Source organism: Rhinolophus ferrumequinum, chromosome 14 (genome assembly GCF_004115265.2).
Source record: "Rhinolophus ferrumequinum isolate MPI-CBG mRhiFer1 chromosome 14, mRhiFer1_v1.p, whole genome shotgun sequence".
NCBI lineage: Eukaryota > Metazoa > Chordata > Mammalia > Chiroptera > Rhinolophidae > Rhinolophus > Rhinolophus ferrumequinum.
This window is the reverse complement of record NC_046297.1, coordinates 1102434-1128373: the sequence shown is the minus strand read 5'-3', so window position 1 is coordinate 1128373 and position 25940 is coordinate 1102434. Positions and strand designations below refer to the sequence as shown.

The window sequence follows — 25940 nt, the reverse complement described above, 5'->3', positions numbered from 1 at the left end:
GGAAGGAAGGAAGGAAGGAAGGAAGGAAGGAAGGAAGGGAAAGAGGGACGAGGAGGGAAAATGGAAGTATACAAAATGCTCATTTAAAACCCCAGAAGGCAGAAAAAGAGGGAAGACCAAAAAAAGATAAATAAATAAAAAGTGTCCTGCAGCAACAGGCAGCAGAGAATGACCGTATTAACTAAGTCACTAATCACTTTAAATGTGAACAGTCAAAACACACGGATGAAAGGCGTGGATTAAACAGCAAGAAACAACCATATGTTCTCTCCTAGAAACCCACTTTACATCTAAAGACACTGATAAGATTAAACAGAAAGGGACAAAGAAAGACACACCATCCTACGCTGTCAAAAGAAAACTGTAATAACTACTACATTTCAGACGTGCCGACGTCCGAGCAAGGACGAGGCAGGGACAAAGGTGGGCATTGCATACTGATCAGGGCTGCTTTTCTCAGAAGACATAGCAAACCTTACCATGTATGTGCCTAACGACAGAACAGCAAACACACGAGGCAACGACTGACAGAACTGCCAAAGAAGTAGACAAATACACTATTAGGTGGAGGACTTCAACACCCTCAGGAACTGACAGCCCCGCAGACAGGAAACAGGCAGGACATGGCTGAACTCCCCACGAGCATCAGTCAACCACTCTCACTGACGTTAGAGGACACTCACCTTTTCCTTCAAAGACCTTCACACACACTCACCGAGGAAGACACACCCACAGCAAATAGCACCTTCAGATATGCTCAGCATGACGCCATCAGGGAACGGAAACCAAACAACAACACGACACCACAGCACACCTGTCAGAAGGGTTACACCCCAGAACCACGGACACCACCGAGTGCTGGGAGGACATGGAGCCCCGGGGGAACTCTCATCCATCAATGGCAGGGGATGTGCAAAAATGGTGCAGGCACTTTGATCGTTTGGCGGTTTCTTTGCAAAGCTGAGCGTAATTTACCATACGCTTATGCAATCACCCTGACACTCCAAGTTATATAAGGTTCAAAGACATGCTGTTGGACACGGCAGTTATTTACCTATTTCAGCTGCATCTTTTCGTAGACTGATGGTACTTGTGCTAGAATACTCATACTGTCAGACCCCCCAGCACCGGCTTTCATTCGCAGCAGCCTGGAGGTCAGTCACACGGGACCGAGGGCTCCAGGAATGTGTACGAGGCCCCCAAATGGACCGTTAGTCTCGTTCTCGATTGCAGTGTAACGTTCCTTGTGTTAGCCACACACCGTATGTCCCGTGCAGTCAGCGTGCTTATGATGCCAAAGGAAAGCCTCCCCATAAGCAGCTGTGAGGAAGTGTAAAGCCGGACATCCGACGTCGGCTCTCATACCTGTAGGTTATGTGCTTGTGTTGCCACTTCTGCCCCGTCAACGCGTATCGTTTTCGGCGGACGTGAAACTGGGAGCTACCTGTGGTCTGGTCGGGCACTCCACATCGAGGCTTCTTCATCCAGCTGCAAAAAGCAGGAGGTACAATTACTGACCAGCCACTGCAGTCATGCAGTTCAAAGGAAATCAGTGACACGCTAATCTATGACCGTACTCACGACATGGGAAAACATACGGGAGAAAACTGCCCATGTTCTTGCAGCCTGAGCGAAGTAGGAAGCATATTGTTTTTCCGGGATGATCAAGAATCACCAGTTTACCATTCAGATCCTTTAGCTATTTTTCTCTAATGTATTTTTAGTTAACTGTAGACCGAGTCTCATAAAATGAGACTTTAAAAATAAATTATCACTAAGGTCTCTTCTAGTTTTAACATTCAACCATTTTTAAAGTCTATTCTATGACATGAAGAGTCACGAAGGTGCAGGCTGATGTCTTCCTGCTTCCACAGGAAGCAACATTGGGCTTTGTCTGTTTCAGCAACATTTGCTTTCTGCACCCTGTTCCTCTTTCCACTTTGTCTTTAGCTTCCAAGTAGCAGCCATTTGCTTTGGGTCTTTAATAACCGAATTTAAGGCTTAAGACAATTTTTTTCTGAGTATGAGGTTCAGCATCACACAAGCTTTAAACATATCTGAGTTAGGAAAATAAAATGCTTCTTTATTGATTTATTACTTTTGAATACGAATACAGTTGTCGAACTTCTTTTAGAGTCTCATTTGAGCATTGTCATATTTCTACATACTCTTGCTTCTCATCTAAGGAGAAAGATTTTTATGATTTTGAGTAGTTTTTCTTTAGTGACTCATAAAATGGCTTTACCGTTCAATATCCCATTTAATTTAACAGTTGCAAAGCTAATGCAGAACCTTTATGGTGCAATATGCTTCAGAAAGTGGAAATAAGAAAAGAATCAATTTTTGCTGTATTTCACCAAACACTTAACGATTTCTATACTCTTTAAATGGAATAGAGCTAGCTGTGGAGATGACTTCCTAAAGATGTCCATTTTGTGAAAATGAATAAAACAGTTTACATGTTACATGGATAAATCAGCAATTCAGCTTTTATAAACATAAGAATAATTTCATGCAACAATGAAATCATGACAGTCACTTTTTAAGAAAGATGGTGTATTTCCAATAAGCACTGCCGTTCTCTCCTTTTCATTCTGCCCCAGCAAGTGAACACATTGTAGTTGTCAGACCTAACAAATCCCGCCTAGTTTACAATGACTGTAGAATTACTTCAGAAAATCACTCTTTGCATTTATTAAAATGTCCAGATCACAAGAGATGTCTTGTAAGTGCTACCTCGTAGGAGGCCTGTGGGACTGAACTCGGGAGGTGAGGCTGGAGACCTCTGAGTTTTAACTACCACTCCCTGGGACTCGGGAACCACTGAACTGGAGCAAAAATAGTCAGGGTGGGGGAATCTAACATACCCAGCACCTTGTACAACCCTGGCATAGAAAGATCCCCGGGAGGAGGTGGAGAGGAAAAGTCATTACTTTCTTTATATGCTGTGAGCTCTCCCTGCAGCCTTAACTAGCAAACACTAGGCATTCATGGTGGGCTTTTCTAGACAGGTATTTCTTTAATCACATCAACAAAACTGTAATATTCCGAAGGCAGGTGCTTATGCTTTATCTCACTAAAAGTACTGGGACAATAAACAATATATGCTTGTTAAACATGATTAAATTTACTAAATGTGGGATGTGATTACACTTATATTTAGCTGAGGAAAATGTTTAAGGAAACACTAGGAGGAGAAATAATTCTGCAGTGGATAGTGGGATGAAATTTGACAACAGCATTAGCTATTATCAGAATAAAATGTATTCTCAGTGAGAACATGTTCTCTCAAGTTATGTCAATAATCCGCAAAATTAAGAGGGGAAGGTAGTACGGAGTTGAAAACCCTTCCCATGTCCGGGCACGCGACGCGGGGTGCGGCCACCTTTCCCGCCAAGCCGAGGACGGTGTGTCGGTCGGTGAGTGTGAGGCCCGTGCTGCAGGCGTTCCTTCCTGTTCAGTCCCTTACGCTTTTCTTGTTCATGTATTTACTCATTCCATCCGATCCATTCATCCCACATCTGTTGAGCTTGAGATTTTTTTTAAACAGTGTGGATACAAAGGTAAGCCAGGCAAGAGGCCTCGCTGAGTTCCAGGCCGCGGGTCAGACGTGCGTGGTGACAGCGGGCTCTCAGGGCTCCCTCGCGCATCCCGGCACCACTTCTGACGCTGCCGCAACCCTGCTCCGACTGCCCTGACGCCCACTGCACCCTTCCCACGCCCGAGCCAGGTGCCCGGACCACCGTCCACTGCTCTGCCCTCGCAGCCAGCGGTCACGACACGATCGCTTCTGCCTCCAGCAGTTCCCGGCTGCCTCTCCCTCTCAGCAATGCCTGCCTTCTCACGCCTAACGAAAAACCTTCCCAAAGCACTGAGGTGTCCTCCACGTGTTCTCAGCACCATGCTTTTACAGAAAGACAGCGTGAGGCGTCCTTAGCAAGCTGTCCCGTCCGGCCGTCGGGCTGCCACAGCACCAGGCCTGTGTCTGCCTGTAGGCGGTGGGCTCTGCTCGTGGGGAAGACCTTTTCCTCCTGCTTCACGCTGAGACCCCTAACCATCCCGCGCTGTGTAACTCACACGCACACATGCCACCCCGACAGCGTTGGACGGGGATGCTGGCTGGGATGTGTCTGTCTCTATCACGCACACTGGCCTGTCGGGCGGGCCAGAGCCCAGGGCCCGAGCCGGTGAAATCCCCAGTGAGGCCCAGGAGGCGCTGAACTGGGTGTGCAAGCCTCTCTGCACACTCATCGCCCCACTGTCCCTCACGATCCGTGCCGCCTTCGCAGCTCTTTCCAGCTCTGTGCTCGAACAAGGTTTCTGCCTGGGCATGTGCGGGCACTGAGACTGAGTCCCAGGCAGTGACGCAGCTGGAGAACAGGCACGACACAACATCCATGAGCAGCTCAGTGCACAGAACCCCGCGTGGGAGCTGCTCGGGCTGAGAACGGGCCACGGGACCTCCTCAGTATTTGTGCCCACACTGAACCCGCACAGACAGGTACTCTGTCAGCAGGTGTGATTTATCGAGACGCGTCCAATCCCTGCACAGTCAAGAACATTCCCGCACTGCGCAGCACACACAGTCGCTGAGACGATTCGGTCTCCAGGCTTTTCGCATGAGTCCAAAATTTAAAATATGCTTTAATCTCTTAAGCAGTCAGGTTCTCCCCGCTGCAATTTTTAAAGCTCTCCATGCGTATAAAGTACAGGAGTGTTAACGGGACTCACCAGGGACTCGGAGGCTATGTGACAGGGATGCACAACGGACGTGAGACCGTCGTTTAGTCAGGAGTTGGGCCTTCGCCTCTAGTTGCCATGAGAGCAACGTGAATTCACTGTGCAACCAAATGCTACTTGCATCCGTGTGTTTGGTAAGTCCCCTGCGTGCGTGTACACAGAGTGCAACATGCACAAGTAACCTGACTGTCTCGTCTAAGGAGGGACAAACATCACAGGACAGAAACAGGGGTCGACTCTGAGCCGTGACTTTCCTACGTGGATGTATCTTTGCTGACACGTCCTCCTTTCTCAGTGTGCCAACACGCACTCATACGCCTGTACGTCTTTACTGACACCTCGGCGCGGGTGTTAAGCTGCCTTTCCAGGGGAAACAAAGATGGGGGCAAGGGGCGCCTGGGGAGGCTGAGCTGCGAGAAAAGCTTTAGGAATCAAGGTACACATGCAGCCATCACCTCCAGCTTCATAAACAAAATGCTGGCACTCAGCACTGATTTAAATGTCTGGAAGCCAAAGCATTTCTAGATCGGTTGGGTAGGTCTTGCATGTCTTCATTTCAATTAACTTGAAAAGGAAACATGCCTAGCACCAGTGCTCTGGGGCGGAGCTACCGCCAATGCCGGGGGCCGGGGGCCAGGGGTCAGGATGTCCGCCCCGCGGCTGAGAGGCCGCCAGTGGTCAGGTTGTCGTTTCCATGTCTTCCTCAGTTTCCTCGTCCATCACCAAAGGTAAGATATTGAGTTATCGTCAGGAATCGGTTAGTGAAATCATGTGAGACCCTCACGGCCACTCAGCAGATAGCAGCTGCTATAATTAACATATGGTTAGAGCACCAACTATTGTTTCACAAACATCAGGCCGTGGCTGCCGGAGTTACAGGCAAATCAACAGCTTCAGCTCACCTCGACCTCATGCGAACACAAAGCACTCTGTTCTTCAAAACAAGCATATTCCTAGCATTTTGTTAATAAAAGTACCAACAGATACACTACCCCGTTTTGTGTAAGTAACGTAGCCACGAGCTGCGAAACAAGTGGTAGCACACCTCAAACAGCAGCACTGGTTTCAGTAAATCTCTTATTTGAACGAGTTGGGTCTTCATGTCACACGCACAGGACCACCCAGCGCACGACCCCAAGGTGTCTCCACGCTGTCACCACACGCCCGGTGCCCTGAGGGGGGCTGCCCACGTCCGCACTCACCAGGGCAGGATGGGACGCTGTCCCCTGGAGATGGACCTCTCGGTGGCCTGTGTACAGACACCCACTTTTACCAAGAGAATAGAAAGGACTCACACAAATCTGTCTTGTGCCTTAGGAATCAGTAATCTAAGAAAAATGTTCATCAGCTTCGTATCTGAAAGAGGCTTCTCTCTTCCAGACTTTTCCAAGTTCTACGGAAACGTAAGCATGATGTCTGCTATTTAGAGTTGTTCCCAACGGAGCTTCTAGATCTTTCTAAAAATGCTTACTTTTATCCCTTCAAACACCTTGAGGTTTTGTTTGATTCATAGAGCCACGTCCAGCAGTTACAAGATTTTTGAAAATGGGTCACTTGGCCTCCACTGTGGGAGGGTGACATCCACGCTGGTGCCCAGGTTCTTTCTGTACCACTCATGAGCTTCCCACATGGGCACAGGGTTCCTCACTGAGCTGCCAAGTTAAAGCACTTGGAATAAATCGAAGAAGCCTCCACAACCTGCACCATGGACAAAAGCTCAGTAAGTATTGGCTGGCCTTTGAGCTCCCACCTTTCACCTTCCAGGAGGCAAATCTGCACTCCTGCTCGTGCAGCTGCCAACCGTCCCTCTGTTGGGTCAGTCCCAAAACGAAGACCGACCCCTGTAACGTTGCCATGTCCCAGCACCACCGGGATGCTTGGACTCCACCAATGTACGTAAGGAGAAAGAACCGCACGGATGAACCTTTTATATCTACACTGAAAAATAAGAGTCTTCACTTCACAAGTTAGACTGAAGATGGAAAGTCATGGAACATACTGATAATTAAGCCCAAAAGCTTATGGTATATCTAAATCTATTTAATTCTAAAATTAGGAGTCCAAATACCACTATAGTTTCATAATTATTCTTTGAACCAAAAAAGCCACGTATACAGTCTTAAATTAAAATAATTAACATAAATTTCTGGGCATGGTTTGACTAAATTAAGTCAAATTAATCAGATCATCCAAAATATATGCATCGTGTGTGTGTGTGCACGTGTGTGTTTGTGTGTGTGTGGACATACATATATGTGGAGGGAGACCTTACAAACGATATCCCGTGAAGCATTCTTCAATCCTGACTCTGTACACACATAAAAGACAAACTAAACGTTATAAGTACTTACTATTAACATTATGAGAACGTGTTACGTTTATTTTCATTATCACCTTGCTATCTTTTTCTCTCCTTGTTAAATACATCTTTTTTTACGCATAACATAAACTGCTCCCCTTATTAAGTGAGCTTGCTTCCAGAAATTAGCTAAGAAGCCCGTAATTTAAAAGAACTATTGCGATATGTGATAATGAGCTCGTGCGGCGTGGGGGGGGGTCAGCGTTATTACTGTCTTGCCGACACCGACACTCATTCGCATGACAGCGATTAACGTGCCATTTAACATCATACCTACATTTGTTGCGTGAAAATGGTCGATTTCTTCAACGTGCTGTGCAGATGCCCACAACTGGCACTGCTACTGTTAATTATGCAAGAATTAACAGACTGAATGTACCACATGTCCGTGTGCCGAAGGAGGGCATCAGGCTGTAACTTAAAAACAACTGGTCTTGACAAGAGTCTAAAATTAGATGAAGGTTGTAGCATGTGAAAATGAATCCTAAGACATGATTTGAATACAGAGGCGTCATGACAGGTCTGGAATCGTAGTCCATACCTGCTGTAAAAGGCTTAGGTAAAAAGTCACACCTGACCCTGTGACTCCCTACAACAGCAGACCGCCTTTCTGCACGGAGTGTCGGCTCACGCCCATCTGAGATCCAAAAGCACAGACCATTGCTTAGGGGGCGTGATCGTAGGGATTTACTTACAAAAACAGTACGCTCTTCGAGCTGAATACTCTGAGCAACAAAACCACAAGCCTGCGGCCACATCAGGAGGCGAGTGAAGCGTGGCCCCAAGGTGAGTGACAGTGGCGGTGGCAGAGGGGACAGAGAAGCATGGCAGTCTAGGAAGGCAAAGCTTCAGCAGGTCCGCCGAGAAAGAACTACAGGTATACCACTCTGTTGAAAGGAAAAGATGCATTTCCAATCCAAAAAAGACTGAATTAGAACAAAGTTTTGTAAAACAAACAAACAAAAACCAGCAAAAACAAAAGCAGCCCCCAAATGGGCTGGTTTTCAGGGAAAGGCCGTCTGCGCAGTCGCTCCGCTCTCTGCGACGCTGTAACTCACAGAAGTGCTGCCTTAGCTCCCACACACGCCAACGGCGTGGCTCCTGGTCTGGGCCTGAGCCTCCGCGAGCCGGACGTGGCCAGGCCAGTGCAGACTCCTCTCGACGGGAAGGGCCCCGGCTAATCCCGCACGCCTCTCCTCCATCTTCTCCTGGCGGAGACCTTTTTCTCGCTCGCTCTCTGAAGAAATCACACCCATTCATCCTGGGACCTTCCAAAGACCAGAAGCCTCTCTCAAAACCGGGAGGAAGCACAGATGTCACCTTCTATAAGACGTCCGTTCCTTCATTTTATTATGTAGTAGTGAGCCGATTTTCAACAAAAATTTGGTTGGTTTCCCAAGGGCTCCACGTGCTGTAGTTTTGAACAGTGAGCCATAGTTTCCACGGGCATCGACTAGAAGGTGAGAGCTCCGTGGCGGGAACGGCGAGTGCGCTGTGTGAGACGCTGGCACACGGGGCACAGTGCACACACGCCCACCACAGGCAGGCTGCCGGAGCCTGGGCTTGCCGCCGGACGCCGCATTTAGTCAGAACAGCGGTGTATGAGGAGTGAAAATGGAAGCTTGACAGTAGGTGACGGAGAGAATCTCAATGATTAGGGGGCAGCCGGGTGAAAACACCCACCTTCTGTTCCCAGTACTGACTCTCATTCTTGCAGAATGCATGAATTCTTGAATCTCTTTCCGCAGCTGTACACCAAAGGTAACATTTATGGGTCTCTAAACATTTGAAGAGAGGTAATGCATTTATTTTTTCAAATTGCTCTGACATTTAATCTTCAAGTCTTTCTCATGTGCTTTGCGGTCTCGATGAGCCAGAAATAGAATAGCACGGCTAACGTCTGCCGTATCAGAAGGCAAAATATCGACTTAAAATTATACACTAAATTAGTTTAATGTGTCAGGATTAATTCTGTGTGTCTGAGCCCAAACGTCTCAGGTACTTAAGGTTTAAGTGAGATAAACGTGTCTTTGGTGGAGGTACGCAGCACGGTGCAGGACGTTACCCACCCAAACGTGAAGAGGTGCGGATTCTGCAGCTAGCCGGGACCTCACTGAGCCTTTGACGCTCAGACCCTTTCTTGAAAACACAGAGAGAAAAACGTCCCCCTGCCGTCCCCTTCGTGGGGAGTTGATGTGTGACGATCACATTAACTGATGGAACAGAGTTACTTTGCATCAGGGACTCAACAACCACAAACGGCCCCGGCTCTGGGAGGAGGAACCACTTCCTCCTCCGCTGTCCAGACAATAATGCTGGTCCAGGCTGAAGCCCGACGTGATTTGTGACTCTGTCTGGCTACGCAGTGAACTATCCATCGCTTCAAAGGGACTGTCCTGTGAAGCTGTATTGGCCTCTTTCACATGTAAAAGGCCCCGTAAAGAGTGATTAGTTGAATAAATAAGTGGACAATGGGAGGAATCGATCAATAAAGGAACAAACATTAACAGAGTAAAAACAGGCCCTTTGTTAATAGAACAGTGAAAGCAGAGACTTCTCAGTGAAAAGCCTCTTTGATTTAGGCATTTTGAGAATGGTCACTAGTGGGGGGCTACCAGACTGGCGACTGGCTCTCTGTCACCCTCGCCCCCAAAAGAGCCCCGAGTGAATGCGTCCCATGCCCCTTGGTGTCATGTTTGTGCTCTGGCCCATCTGAAGCGACGATGTGACGTCACTTATGCACAGTCTGCTGTCCCCGGCCACACAGCCCCCTCCATGACACTCTGGCGTGACTGCAGCTGTACATCTGCTTTGACTCCCACTGCTCCCACTTCCTCTCCTATTTTGAAAACGTGCTGCTGAAGTCAGGTGAGTAAAGGTGACCGCAGGAAGGAGTGCAGCTTAAAGAGGTGAGGCGGACAGCAGCTGCTCTGTCTGTGCTTGCCGGAGTCCCCCCAAGTTTTCGGGCAACGGGGTCTGGCTCAGGGACCAAAAGAGAAAGAGCGGGGCTGCTACTCACTCGATGGTGTCCCTGTCCACCTTCCCGGTCATGTTGATGCCGTAGAAGTGCTGCATGGCGGCCAGCGCGGACTGCATGACCTCCGCCGAGCGCAGCACCGACATCCTGGGGTCCGTCGGGGGCAGGTAGCCGTACTTCTGTAACCAGACCTGCAACACAAGCACACGGCCGAGCCACGGTTATGCTGACGAACGCACGTCTGCGGTTCATCTTTGAACTTCATTTCCCCTACGAGGGCACAGATTAAGTACGCGTTTTATCTCTTTCTAACATATATTCTACAGTTTAAGTTATTTAATATAATTTCAGTGGTTGTTCTGGATCTTTCTAACATACCTGCAAAGACTGACTGAGAACAACAGAAGCATCAGCGGTTGCAAGCTCGCGGTTCACGAGGTACTGCAGCACTGGATACAATCACGAGCCCAGTCCGCCCTCGAGGAACTCAGCTTCCCAAATCAAAGGATGGTATCTCCCACACCTGAACCCACCGACACGTCCACGCTGCCAGGGGGCGTTAACGGCATGTGTTGCCTCTCAATGCCCTTTTCTGGAACAACTGACCAGCGCCCACAGCTGGGAAGAGAGCATGCTCACAGGCAGACCGTCTGTCGCGACGTTTTGGGTACAAACTCCATGCAACTGGTCTACCCATTGTCACTCCATGTCCTCAAAGGTAGATAACCACTGCTCATGCGAAGACTATTCTTTCATATTTAGGGTGATTCACTTCAATCCACACACAGATGAAACAGACGATCTTAAGTAGCTTTCGCCCTGTCTCTAAGACTCTCACGATTTGTCTGTCCTCTTCGCCAGGGAAGAGCAATCGGGGAGGATAGGGAGACAGAGATGGCGGAGTTAGGCTCACATCCCAATTGTGATGACAGCCACATTTCAGAGTCATTAGATTAGATTTTAAAAGTGCCCCCAACTCGGGGTATCTGGGACAAACGGTCTTTACCAGAGAGCAGATGCTTTCTGGGTTCACATTCGTTTTAAATGCACAAACGTTCAGTGCACACCCCATCCCGCTGCCCCTTATCTCAGCCTTCCACAGGGCTCCAAGATTTCCTCAAGTGCAGTGGCCTGCCCGACCGACTGTGCCTCGGGCACAGAATGGCAGCAGTGCCATTTAATGGAAGCCATTCGTTCAGCAGAACTTCCGCTCCCCACATCTGTCTATTCATTACCGAAACAGTAGAGCCCCGAGGCTGCAGCTTTCCCCAGTGCCTGACACACGCCCACAACGGAAATGCAGGAGAGCTATGTTCTCCATGAAAATAAACAGCGATTACAGAAGTTAAGTTTCACCCAAAGAAACCGATATTGAATACATCAACATCTTAACACGTGAAACACAAAGGGGAACATTTGAGGTATTTCCAGGAAACTGATCACCTCAGAAAGGCAGCACTATCTGCACTACGCCCAGAAGATAAAATAGAATGTTTGTCCTACAGGCACGTAAGCATCGCTGTCGGGGAGGCTTATTGTGGGGACGGCACCCAGTAAACCCAGCACCCCAGCGCCGCCCTGCCCAGACGCTCACCTCACCTGACCTGGAGTGAGGGGGCAGCCAGGGAACATGCGTTCTGAGTCACCTGGCCAACGGCAGTGCGGTCTGGAACAGGTTTCATTTTTCTTCTTAATGAAGGAGATAAGATTTCACTGGCAATGTGTTAGTTACCAGGAAATTCAATCGCTACTGTCATGCAACTTTCCCCAAATGAGAAGATTTCATCTGGATTTTCTGTAGTATACACACACGGATTTTCTGAAATTGAACTCTTTTCCATAACACTTCATCTGCATTCATTGCTTACTTGTGGGAGAGCTGACTTGTTGCTAGGTTACTCACGGGTGCTAAGCTACTGGCAATCACATTGATGAGTAAAGAGAAAACCATTAATAATAAACCCTGTGATTTATGGACAAATAGAAAGACTATAAAGTACATAATTTTAAGTGCATAAAAAAACAGCGTGTTTTAAAAAATAAACATTTGATTTATGCCTTAGCGTGTCAAACAAATGAGTTGAAATAATAAAAAAATGAATGGTGATTTTCCCTCCAGGTCTCTTTTATGTTATGTCATTTCCCATGAAAAGCTCTTTTTCCAAATGGTTAAGAAGTGAGTAATTCTTTTTCGTTGTAAACTAGCAGGTCAGCTATGAGATCTACCATTCTGCGGTCAGAGTTGGGCCTTTTGGCTGATACATCAATGTCATTAGCCTTATGGGTCACCAGGACTGGACCATTGTCATCTGTTAATCAAGAAACCGCGTGTGACACCATCATGCCCTGGCCAGGGACATCTGTGAAGCATCTTCCCACACACAGTGGCGAGTTGAGCATGACTACCTCGGTTCCAAGTCAGAGCGTGAAACCAGCGCGCCCTGAGGGCACGTCTTACTGAAGCGCGAACGCTGAGCCGGCCGTCGTCCAGCTCAGTGTCCAGAGCAGGCCAGCCCACCCACAAAGACGCTGTCACAGGATCCCAAGGCTTCCGTCCACACGACCACTCAACGTGGACGCTGCACATGAGAACCAACCCCTGCTCAGATAATCCGTTCATCCAAGGGGTACCCTCTCCTGAGTTTGTTTCTGCGTTAGGCCACCTCCTTTAACCTGCTGAGAACACAGAATTCTGTGAGTCTGGTTGTTTTTGGTAAGATGGAAAAAGCAATCAGTACCAAATTGCTCTAAGTAACAGGTTAAGGCTGCTTGCAGGACACCACGCTGGTCAGCATGGTGACAGGAACCAGCCAGGTCCACACTGGACACACAGTCATGTCCGTGGCGGACAAGCAGCTGGCCGCCCATGCCCACGGCGTGCGAACGCTGACCGGAGGTACCAGTGAGCGAGGGCCAGGCACACGCACCTGGTCGGGAGTGATCCCAGGCCCCGGCGTCGGTCGGCACCTGCTGTTCTGCAGAATGAAAACCTTTCGCGTGGAGCAGGGCAGGCAGCCTGTGTGCTCCATCATCCTACAGGAGAGCACAACAGAAGCCTGGGAAATCGGGACATGACAGAAGTGACGGACAGGGAGGGACACCTTTCCTCTATGTCTCCTACTGAGTTGCTAACTTATCGCATTTGATACAAACGTAAATAAATCCACAGGCCAACACTGAAGGTACCCTTGCCCTTCCAGTCTGTACCACAGGCATTCAGCCACTCACTGCTACTGGAAATAGACCCTGTTTTCAACATCGTTTTAAAATACTGCTTCTCTTGGAAGATTAAAAATACCAAATTGCCTCTTGACGGTTTGTCCCCCGATATTTTTTCAGCGTTCCAAATGCACGTAGTGGGCAGTTACGGGACATGTTCTCCCAGTGTGGACCCGGGAGAAATGCTATCGAATGTGCAGGGCTGATGTGAGAGTTGAGAATATACAAAGCCACCAGCATAACTCGCCCAGTGAGTCATATTTTGTGCTAATTGCTCTGAGTTCGTGAAATGGCTCCTGCTCAAATGAAGGTCTGTCCCTGGGGTGACGCAAGACTGAGGAGCAGGTGAGATTTACGTTGGCTGAGCTGTGAGGGAGACAAACCACAGCGTAAAGAGGCACATGCTGCTTCGACCCCCACCCCACCCCCAGTTCCGAAACAGAAAGGGGAAACGCGATGAGCCCAGCAAGCTTGTTCTGGTTTGGGTGCCTTGGTTTGCTCACTGGATGGACGTGCACACGAGAGCACTGGAAAATACTGAGACACACACCAGTTTCCTCGAGGTGCAACCTGACCCCTTGGGTCCTAGCCCATCTCCTCATCCCCGGGACACCGACTACAGAACCTCAGACGGGCCAGCAAAATCTTAACCCTGAAATTCACTGCCTGCTTCTCCGCACACCCAGACGCCTGCGTCTTCCATGCGTGAAAACCACTTCCCGTGGAGGAGCTGCCGGAAGGGCCCGTTCTCTGCAGGCGAGAAGAGACACCCACTGAGAGAGTAAACTCCCAGCCGACAGACACGCCTTCCCCGGGCGGCAGCGTAAAGGGGCAGCGGTAGCACGCGCTTTCAGGACACCCGTGAAGAAAGAAGGTCTGGGTCACTCACGCTTTATGGAACCTTGTTGTGAGCACCTGTATTAAGGGGGTCAGCAGTCCACACCCACATACCTGCCGGGGTGACACCCCGGACACGAGTATCCACAACAACAGAGATGCTAGCGGTTCCCGTGACGACTGGCAAAGGTAATCAGAGAGCCTTTAGACGATATTTCTTATGCAGTCTCTGGGCTGGTGCTGACACCCAGAGGAGTACATGTGCCCCGTGGTCAAAGCTAATGGGCTCGTCTACGCCTTCAGGTAGAGTTAAGGCACCGCGATCGTGACCGAGGGGGAACCACAAATGCGACCGGACCCCACATCCAGGGAGAACATCTCACAGTGATGCTCAAAAATAAGTAAGTGATTACACTAAAGAACTTATTAGGCCAGGAAGGAATGCATTTGAGAAGTCACAGAAAAGAGAGGAAGGGTTTGGGATTCCGTTTGGCCTGAAGTGTCGCTGCCCGGCCGCGAAGCCTGTCTCTGAAGCCGGTGGTTCAGAGGCTTAGTCCCACGAGCGTGCGGTGCGGCCACCGACGTCCCACGCTCCCAGGGACCATGGGACCAGGTCACGGTGCTCAGTAAGGGGAAGGGGAGGTGACAGTGTATGTTCTCAGCACTGACTTAGGGACAGCGCTTCCGTTTACACAATTACATGTTTGTATTATTTGGGGACATCGTTTCTAAAAGCTACTGACTTCATGTTAAATTTTAACATATTTACTAACAAAAATAAACCTATAATAGCGTCATATTCTGGTATAACTGACTTCTTGATAAAATGCGACTGAAAGGGTGCCTTTTTAATTGGTAGGTTCCCCAGGCCACACAGGCTGTCTTCCATTTTCCAGGGTGAGATTTCTAAATGCTTTTGTTGAATGCTGTCTCTGACTAAAACTGACAACTAAAGTAAGTACCCTCTATTTTGTGGTGTCATCAGCAGAGTTAGTAAAAGCATAAGGACGTTTTCCCTTGAAAGACAATGAATTCACTGGTCACAAAGACTGGCGGGCTGTGGGCCTAAACATTTCTGGTCTGCAGCGACTATAGATGTGAATCTCACTACCTGTTAACCGCACTGATTAATTAAACTGGAGTGGGAGCAGTCATTCAGAATTGGTCACATAGAACATTCCTAGGATACGTTAACGGGGCAGAAATTAGCGTTTCTGTTCATTCAAACGTCCCTAAGTCACCACCATCCCCACCGGGTCTGGACTGGGTGTGAAATCACAGATACAAACTCCATTCCTTTCGACCTGTACTGTCCATTGTGTCTATTGAAATGGCTTCCTAGATAAACACACAGCTGTGGGCAGCCAGAGCTGTACCAGTGAACATCTCAGCGACCCAGAGACGATTGCGGTGGGGACAGCTGGGACGCGGACGACAGCTGTCGTGGTCAGGAGGCAGGTCCTTCACCTTAACAAGAAACTCTCCAATTATGACAGAAACTCGCGTGTTAGGGTGCAAAGGCCAGGGAGAGATTTGTCATCCTGCATAAGAGCAAACTGTCATTGGAACTTAGCCTCTGAGGGCAAAACCCTCAAACAGTAAGGGCTGAACCCCAGTGATAAACAACAAACAACACCTCCCCAAACCCAGCAGCCCTCCGTGGGGACCCCAGCACTGGCTAGTCACGGCGCTGCAAAGTTAGAGGATTAGGGTACAGTCTCCTTATCCGCCACCCTGGTCTTTCCTAAGTGTCCGCTAGGCTTTTAAAGATGGATGTGTGGCGTGCACACACACACATGCTGACAGAACAAGACCAAAACCCCAAGGACAAAACTCCGCCGACACTGAGCGCTCGCAGGTCACCCCACGGTCCCCAGGTTTCTGAGGTGGACAGAAGCAACCCCCGAAACAGGAAGTACTTGGAGTAACCATGCGCGTGCTGCCACATCACGTCACAGTGACCCCCGCGTCACACCTGGGCCTGTGGCCAGTGGCGCACGGGGCACTTACTAAGAGGCTTGAGCTGGGGCCTGAACCATGGGGATGGTGGACGACTCGCCCGCCTGTATTTCCTGGGGGCAGATGAGTGTCAGCAACAGCAAAAACGATGAGGAAATTAACCTCAATTAGGGTCTTCAAAGTGCAGGAGGATACCGTCCCCAGCTTTGCACATACGGCGCCACCCACGCGTGTCGGCAGGCACACACATCTTAGGAGCGGGAAAGGGTAAAGCTCACTTCACTCAATGCACAGACAGAGACTGGGCCCTCACCTGGGCAGTGTCACCCATGTCCCACCAGGTGTCCGAGGGAGGAGGTGGGACCCCGGGGGAGGGGAGGGCTTTGGAGTGTCACCTGCAATCGTTACTTGATCCCAGCAGCTCACAACATGCAGCTGTTTTCTGTATGTCCTACGGATTACATGGAGTTTCTGATTCCATCATCTTAAAAGGTAGAAACATTATAATACTTTGTGACTGATGGGGAATGACCAACCAAAAAATATTGTGTATGTTTGAGACGCTTCCTGGTCATCTCATGACAAAGTGCTTAAAAAGTTGCCAACCGTAAGTAAGTTACGCATTTCTTTTACGAAACAACGAAAGGGTTGCCCTTTTCTGTAAAGACAAGTAGCTGCAAAGAGTCTGCTATCCCATGACAGCTCGTTTGAGAGTATGAAGAAAAAGAACATTTAACCTGTCTCACCAAGATACAGGTGTTTTAGCAACGCAGGAGAAAGAAACTGCTTTTGAAGGAAAGGTGACCCGGGCAGAGAACGCTGTAAAGAGGGACGCTTGAAAATGTTTCTGTGATCACACGACTTTCCACTCAAAGGGAGAGAAAGGCATCAGCTATTAAAACGCTCATATAATTGCCTACTTTACAATTCCAGCCCCAGAATTTTCCACCTGTCACATAACCCAATGCAGAGTAACTGCAGTGCGTTTTAAGCCCATTTGTTATGTTAAAGATAAGAAAATGCAACACCTCCTGATTTCTTTTCAGGAACAATTGACAGGCACCAGGGAGGGAGACGGAAAATTACCAGGAACGTCTGCATAACAGACAGATGGGATCAGACACTGAGGCTCACATTTGTAACCGGTGGATGACAAATGACGCTAACTTTTCCAGTTGTGTGACACATGCAATGGCATTTTTGGCGATGGCCACGTTTAAGGTTAGAAGTATATGGATCTTGAAATTGTTGTGTTTCAAACTATTAAATCAACATTTTTGGAATGTTGATGAAACACAAAAAATATTTTTTAATTTTATGTCATTTTTAGATCTTAGCATTTCTATTTTGATATGTTTTATTACATGCATAATGTTTAGCACATCTGCTCATGAATATAACTATAAGTAAAAGAAGGTGAATGTTAAAACATTGATTGCTGGAGGTATCCAAGGTGAGGCGATCACTGATCTCATAAAAAGAAAACTGCTACATTTTTAAAAAGGAAGCCACCTCCTTAAATCCATCCTTCTGTCCAGGCGGCACACCGCGCTCCCGATGGACGGGACATGCGGACAGTTCACTGCTACCCATACAATCTGTTCTGATGGGGCCAATTCCCAAGCGCGTCCTTTCTGCCCGGCCCAGCTGAAGCTCTGCGCTTCTGTAGAATGAATTCCTTAGAAGGACTTCCAGGTCGGTCAGGATTTGGTCGCGTGGCTCCGTGGGATCTGTTCTCTGGCCGGCAGGGACCGTCCGGCCCACCCCCACCAGACCCCATGACAAGTGCAGCTGCCCCCTCCCTCCAGTCCCACCGGGGACCAGGAGACTCACAGGCATTAACTTTAATCCTCTAACAAGTCTGACAGTTAAACATTATTATCTCTGTCTTATAAATGACAGAAGAAAACCCCAGAAAGATTAAGCACCTCGCCCCAGGACACACCGGGGTAAGAAGATGGATCAGTACTGAATCGAGACCTGACTGATCTGTTACCGTGGTCTGCCTGCCTGTCTGTGTCCTGGGGAGTCCTGGGACCATTTCACGGTTCACAACGAAAGGGCAGACCGTCTGAAAAGCTTCCCACAACCGCTGAGAGCGTCCAGTCTTCAGGCAAGGAAACCACCCCACTTGACGTCACGAAGGCCCCGAGCTGTGGGCACCAGGAGTTCGAGCTTGGCTTCTGGAGCCCCCAGGGCCACACGCCCGCCTGCACGGGGTACCCTGTGCCCACGAAGTTGCTCCCGGCCCTGCGGCTCCGCCCTCCCCCACTTCCCCAGCTTTTCCAGGCACTTGCTCACCACTGCGCTGCCCGGGTGCTGTGGCCACTCCTCCTTGGGCATCTCGTCTAATATCAATGGCTGAAACACCGTTTCCACGCTGGCGACAGGCCAGTGTAACCCTGTGGCCCGACCTGGCCCAGGCCCACACTCTGCTCTCACACTGCTGCTGAAGCCAGAACTACCCGCGTCTCCCTGAAGTCTCCCTGCCCCTGTCCTGCTTAGCGAACCCCTCATCCCGTCGCAGCTTCCTGCCCGACGCACACTCCCGTCTCTGCCACCACCCTCTGCCTCAGGCACCATCGTTTCCCACCGAGAAGTACCAGGCTCCACCGGCCTCCATGCTTCCAGCTTGCCACTATTCTGTGTCCTCGCTCCACTCGTGTGAGTTGTCTTGTTTTTATTATTATGATTGTGGTAAAATATATGTATCCTAGAACTTGAACCATTTTACCCGTTTTTAAGTGGCTGAAATTTGACTTTGTGGCACTACGTGCATTTGCATCTTTACGCAGCCCTCACCACTATGCATCCCCAGATCGTCTTCCTCTTCCAAATGGAAACCCACACCCACTAAGGGCTCGCTGCCCGTTACCCTCGCCTCCCAGCCCTGGAGACACCACTCTACTTCCTGTCTCTGAACGTGACGGCGCTCGGTACCTGTGCATGTGGGGTCACACCTGCACTGCGTCCTCTGTGTCTGGCTGACACCAGTCGGGCGTCTCCGGGGTTCCTCCATGTCCCCGCATGCACCAGTACAGGTCTAAGGCGGAACCACACTCTCGCAGGCATATGCCTCACTGCGCTCGCCCATGGCTCTGTCAGCGGGCACTGGGCTGTGCCCATCGATTGGACATTGGGAACAGTCCTGCTCTGAATACTGGTCTGCAGATACCTGTGTGTTCCCTGCCCTCTGTTCCGGGGGTACATCTAGAAGTAGAATCAGCCAACTCGGCGGTGATTCCAGGTATAAGTTTGTGAGGTGCTAACACGCCATTTTCCAGACGCTGCCATCAGTACCACACGCGGGGCCCAACGTCTCCATTTCTTCGCCAACACTTGTTATTTCCTGCTTCTTACAGTAGCCATGCTACGGGGTGCGGAGTGCTATGAGTTGTCCTTTTTAAATGGAGAGAAAGGAACGTGGCTCACCTGATGGCAACCCCTCAGCACCACCCAGTGACAATACAAAATTCAAACTCCTTCCTCCTTCCTGTGGCCTCACGTCCATGCACGGCCACTGGTAAATCTGCACCTTTCCTTAGCCCCTCTGCTGACATTCCAGGCATGTGGACCTTCTTTGTGTTCCTGAAACAACCCACATTCCTCCCTGCTTTGGGCACTGCATTCACTTTTCCTGTGTACGAGATGGACAAACGCTTCTGGTCACCCTTTCAGTGTCAGTTCAAATGAGGCTCCTTCGAAGAAACCTGCCCTGCCTCCACTTTACCACCACCTGTGGCCTCCTGCTTCCGCCCCTTGGAGTTCTCCAGGTCACGACAGGGCGGCTTTGTCCATTTACAGATTTGGTCTTTACCTTCATGCATCTCGTTGCACGTGGCAGACATGACACCGAGCACAGTTCCTGGCACATTTTCTGAGCTTGAGTGACAGAGCCGCGAGGGCTGGTGAGTGGGGCACACACACATCAACGCCCGGGCGATCTCACAGCTGGAAGCACGCCGTGATCTTTGGCTGTTTCTACATCTGGGTCTGCTCCCAGGTCTTCAAACCCACCTCCCCCAGCACACACGAGGCCCCACAGGCATCCAGGGCCCAGATGCAAGTTCATGGCAAACACAGCACATGTGAGTGACCGCCAGGCACATCTGGGGAAGGTCCAGGAAACACAGACGAGGGAAGACACGAATGATGGTTTGGGGCACTGGCAGGAAAGCACAGAGCGGTTTCCATCTCTGCCTTTTCAGAGGCCACCTCCCGTCCTCACACCCGCAGATAAACACCAGCGTGGACTTACAACTGGAAACCGCTCCAGGACGCTGCTGGCATTCGGGTAAGCGGCACCCCCAGAGCTGGCACTGGGCATGCCAGAGGCCTACAGTGTCCACCCTTCCTCCACTGGCCGTGACACCATGAGAGCCGGGGCGGTGGCCCTGGGACACACCTCGCAGAGGAGGAAGCGCGTGGAGAAGGGCCGCAGGGCGAGGACGTGAGTCTCCACGCACCCAAACAGGCCATGGGCCTCGTGCGCCAGGTGCCGGCTGCGTCCTGCAGACAGAGGGCGACGAGCAGAAGCCCCGAGAGGGCAGGAAGCAGCTGTCGAATCCCACAGCCAAGTCTCCTCCCTGGGCAGAGGGGCCAATTTGCTGAAAAAACAAAATATGAAATGCAAACAGAAGAGCCGGTAAGCACGCGATGACCGTGGCTGTCTGTCCGGCAGCGTCCACGGCCGTCAGTCAGTCACCAGGGAGAAAGGAGGAGGCTGGAAATGATCACAGTTCTCCAAAAGCACAACTTCTGCACAGCCCTCCCTCCAAAGGCACAGGGGGAGGGGGCCCCGTCCCGTTCTCACTGCTCCCGAACAACCGGTGAGGAAAGAGATTTGATCTTCCCAGCTCATCAGTACACAGGTTTCAGAAGCACGGACTTTGCAGGCAAGTTTAAATGAGGGAGGAGAGCTAGTGGGGGTGATACACCCGCCAGAACCCCAGAAGGCAGCGAGCAGTGGGAGAACACTCAAAAGCAACAGACACGCTTCCCACTGAGCGCCGGGCGCTCTCGCAGACAGCTGCCTCCCCCGGGGCCATCCTGCAGCCCAAAGTCTCAGAGGCATCCTTTGCCCCAGAGGGAATATAGTCCTTGGAAACGTGAAACTTGCTTTTTAGGGGAAGAGCACGGTATGAGAGAGTTCAATGTCTATTACAATTAAGGTACTTAAAGGATTAAAGGCTGTTACATGAAGACTTTATTCTTTTTCCCCAAGATTACCTGTGTCTTAAGAAAACATATGCTTCTGGGCAGAATGGAACTTAATTAAGGGTTCTGAAAGGTCAGAGGAAGTATTTTGGGGCCCTCTAAGGAAGAAGGGGCTGAAGCAAAATGCCACTTGTGCTGCCCCAGCTCCAAATATTTCTGAAAACCTGACGCCCAGGTTGGCGGCCAGGCCTCGGGGTCCCGGCGGTGACGGCCCAGGAGCAGTGCTGGGTCTCCTGGAGCTGGGAAGGCAAACACTACATACACGTCACTTCAGATTGTGACAAGTGCTTTCAAGGGGACACGGGGTGTTGTGAACGTGTAACTAAGGGACCTACCTGACGTTTAGAGAAGGAGGTGGCACGTGAACTGACCTACAGGGAAACTCGCACAGAAGAAAGAGGCGCGTAGGAAAGAGGCGGCGGCACCGACACCCGGAGGCACGGGGCCGATTCGCTGACATCCCCTCACAGCAGGGGTCTAATGTCCCCTCCGCTTGGTCACCACTGGTCTCAGCACCTGCTTTTCATCAAGAGGACCTGAGCGGCTTGAGGAAAGGTGACATGGCGTCTGCCGGCTCTCTCAGAGCCCAGCTGCCACGTGGGAAGGCAGTCCCGGCCACACGCACAGGCCACAGCCAGGCGTCCCCAGTGACAGTGTCACCGAGAGTCCCAGTCGAGAGGCCGGCACCAACGTCCAGGCACGGGAGTGACATGCGCCGGCTGACAGCGCCCCCGGAGCAGCGGCTGCAGACACAGCTGCCCGGGCTGAGCCCTGCCACTCACAGACCTGCCTCCGAACAGAGCTGCTGCTGGGGCTTGAGCCCCCTCGGCTGTGCGACAGCCTGTCCATCACAACCCGTACCTGGAAGGGAGCGCAGGGCGCGGAGCGTGCGAGGACCCGACAGGAAAGCCGACAGGAAGGGCGCCAGTCCAGGACAGTCACATGCACGTCACACGACCGTGCGCAGGACAATGTATGCCAGCCGCACGATTTTCCCAGATTGCCCAAAACAATGCCCTTTAGCTGCTGTCAGGGACTGTCCCCGTCCTGACGACACGTCCTGAGGGCCGCGCTTCTGCAGTGATGCCGTGGGTCACGGACTCGGCGGACACCGGCGAGGTCTTCCACGCCGACTCTGACACCTTGCTCGTCTGGGTTTAACTTAACATCTTGTGCTGACTTGATACATATTGCAGATTAAAATTTGAAATGGGCCGACGCTGCAGTTCCAAGCTGCTTGACAGCGAAGAAAAGAGCCCTGTGTTCATTTTGAAATCCTTCCACCTCATGCAATATGGAATGTCGCTCACAGACACACATCCCACAAAACAGGGGACACTGACATTTAGGGGAGGAGCAGACGATGCCAATGGCAAGGTGGGTCCAGACGACACACACTGTCCACCCTGCACTGGTGCTCACACCCGTCAGGTGACTTCCCACAATTCCCAGCAGAGACAGAAAAGCGATCGCGGTAAGATCACCCCGACAGACCCGACTGCGCCTCTTTCCAAGTCCTAATCCTGAAAGCTGTTTTTCTCAGCTTTGTGACCTGAGGTTTGTATCAGCCTGATCACTACAGACCAAAGAAAAGCCGTCTAGGAAAGGATGTAATCACTTAGAAGAGTGAACATCGACCATACGCGTCAGATTGGAAAAGAAATCGGATCGTTCTTTCTCTTCCTACTGTGTTTCCCGGAAAATAAGACCTAGCCGGACCGTCAGCTCTAATGCGTCTTTTGCAGCAAAAATTAATAGAAGACCCGGTCTTATTTTACTATAACATAAGACCGGGTCTTTATAATATAATATAATAATATAATATAATATAATATAATATAATATAATACTGGGTCTTATATTAATTTTTGCTCCAAAAGACACATGAGAGCTGATTGTCTGGCTTGGTCTCATTTTCGGGGAAACACAGTATTCGCTGATACTCCTTTCTTCCCACTCTGACCCCTCCCTCCAAAAAATAAATGTTCCAAAAGTTGGCAAGCCACCCGCCTGCCCAATTTCCGCACACTTGGAGAAGTCACCCTCTCCTAAGCAAACACGCCACCCAGGCTCTCTGTGGGGAGCTGGGGGGCCGCCCTCCGCTCCAGTGATTCCTGGGAGGAGCTGAGTGGCAGCTCTGAGTGGCCCCCTGAAGGGACAGGCCCTGCCCCTTTCCCTCGTGGGCCGCGGCAGGGTGGTTTCTGCAGAGAAATGAAACACCAAACAAAAGCTCTGTGAACGGTGAGGGCGAGGGGGCAGATGGCTACAGGACCCGGCGCAGTGAGGCCCCCACTGACAGGTCTGGCCTTGGCATTCAGGAGGCTTGTCGTACCGCAGTCTTTGCAGGTACAGACAGGTAAAAGTCACCAGATAACCGAAGAAAACCTCCAGGTTGAGAATTGGGGAAAAAGCAAACAACATAATATTTACAAAAAAATCACAGAGAAACCAGACAGAGAAAAATGTCAAAAACAAAACAAACCCCTTATAATTAAAATCCACAGAGAGAAGAAAATTCATACATACACACAAAAATATGAGAAAAATAATCCCTTGGATAAAAAAAAAATAATAATAATCCCTGCCAACTATAATAAAACATAATCAGTCGACAGGATGAACTGAAACAACCCTCCAAAGAAACAATGCAAATAAATGCAAAATAATACACAATACTGAAACATCTGCGGATAAATTAAGTGCTAACACTAATTAAGAAAACCCAGGAAGAAAGTGAAGAAAAGAGTAGTTTTCCTTATTTTTGACACTTTCACCCCATGTGTCACTGAGCCTTATATGCAGGAAGAGGCCTTTCACCAAATACGGACCAGCCTGCGTATTTCTTCCACGGAGGCTCTCAGAGGGTCTGGAAAGCCCTGCAAAACACCCATCTTTCTATAGATTTGTTCGTTCTGTTTGAAGAAGAAAACCATGACCTTGCTTCATGTGTGTTAAACATGCCCTGTCCTGATAAAATGGCTGAGAGCTAATCGTGCCAAAGTAACATTTTGTTCTTAGGACAGAGTGACTACAGGAGGCCAGAGGTGCCGCGTCCACCTAACAGACACCCCCATATCTGCCCTCTCCACGCACACCATGTTTGGGGAGGAGACACATGTAGGTGACATGGGGCTTCCTTTCAAGGAGCTTGTAATCAACCGGAGGTGAGAGACTTTAGAAAAACATTAATTTCTGCATCAGAAAGAGATTAGTTAACTGAATTTTGAGACAATCAGAACATGTTTTGCCAGAAGGACAGCCTGTGTGATGGACCTGACGACCGAGAGACTCTGACCATCGCAGACAGTGGGGATGAGCTCTAGAAACATGACAGAGACACAGGGTCCCAAGGTACCCGGGCTGGGGCAGGAGAAGTCGTGAGACAGATTCCCGAGGGGCTGGGCAGGAAGGCTGAGACGTGGGGCAGCGGCAGGGCTGGGAGGGAGGTGCTGTCATGGCCTGATGGAGAGAAGTCTCAAGACGTGAAAACACGTGTGTTGGCTCTGTGCACCGAATGCTGCAGGTCTCAGTGAGGGGAGATCGGTCTGTTCTCACCGTGCACCAACGCCGGGCTACAAATAAACTGCAGTGCGCTTTTGTCGTCGTTGTTCTTCAAGATTTAACAAAGGATTCTGGAAATGCGAGCAAGCGTGAGTCGGGCTCTGAGGAAGACACGCATAACCACGGAGGAAGGACACAGTGTAGCATTAAAAATAGCTACAAACTCAGCAAACATCTTTTGCTTGATTTCTCTCCACTAGTACTTCCCTTATCCTAACATGTTCATGTTCATTGCTTGCAAAAGGATTTTTATTGAGGTAGTTTATGTAAACCATCAACTATGTCTTTTGTGCAACAAGTGCTTAGAAATAAATTTGGATGACTTCATCCTAAACTACTATTTACTACCTCAATTTGTTCTTACTTTTATGATGATCTGGATGAATTAACCATACAAGACTACTGGCGGCAACTATTCTGACCTGAAAAGAAATCTGTTACAGCGCTTGAACTACAGAATTAAGCACCCATTTGTCACGTTATAGAACTCTACTTTCTTGACATGTTCCTAGGCAATCCATGGAAAAAAAGAAAAAGAAGAAACAGAATTCCACAGTCAAATGTACGTTGTGTAGGAAATGCTGAATTAAACAAAGCTAAATAGGTTTCTTTCTGAGACCTCAGACAGCTAATATGAACTGAAAATCAACACAGCAGGATTAGAGCAGACAGCATTTCCCAACCTTTTTTGACCGCACAACGTTTAATTTTGTGGTTTTTTTCCAGAACACCCATTAACATCTCTGAACACAATTGGAGCACGTCTGGGCCTAAAGGATTAGATTAACCTCTGATCTTTTCAGTTGTTTCCTTATTGAGGTGTTAAATAAATCCTGACTAACACTTCAAATGACTTACCAACAACAGCACCTGTTTAAATATTTGAAATACTAGCTTTCATTTCACACTGAGGCATAAAGGCTTTCTTTCAAATCAAAAATACATTTTGAAAGCACATAATTTATAACTGAACTAGCTTTAATGTGAAACATCCATAAGCTATAGTTTATATGTGTAAAGTGGATAAAAATGCAGTGTGAGAGAAAACAGAGCAGCTCACACGAACATTAT

The 25940-nt window shown here is 49.5% G+C and overlaps 1 protein-coding gene across 1 annotated transcript in view; it reads right to left on the bottom strand.

Moving 5' to 3' along the window:
- MMP16 (matrix metallopeptidase 16) overlaps window positions 1-25940 on the bottom strand; it is a 162402-nt gene that overhangs the window by 72760 nt on the left and 63702 nt on the right. The window contains 2 exon segments of the mRNA XM_033126614.1: window positions 1366-1488; window positions 10119-10267. Coding sequence (XP_032982505.1) covers window positions 1366-1488; window positions 10119-10267 — 272 coding nt within the window.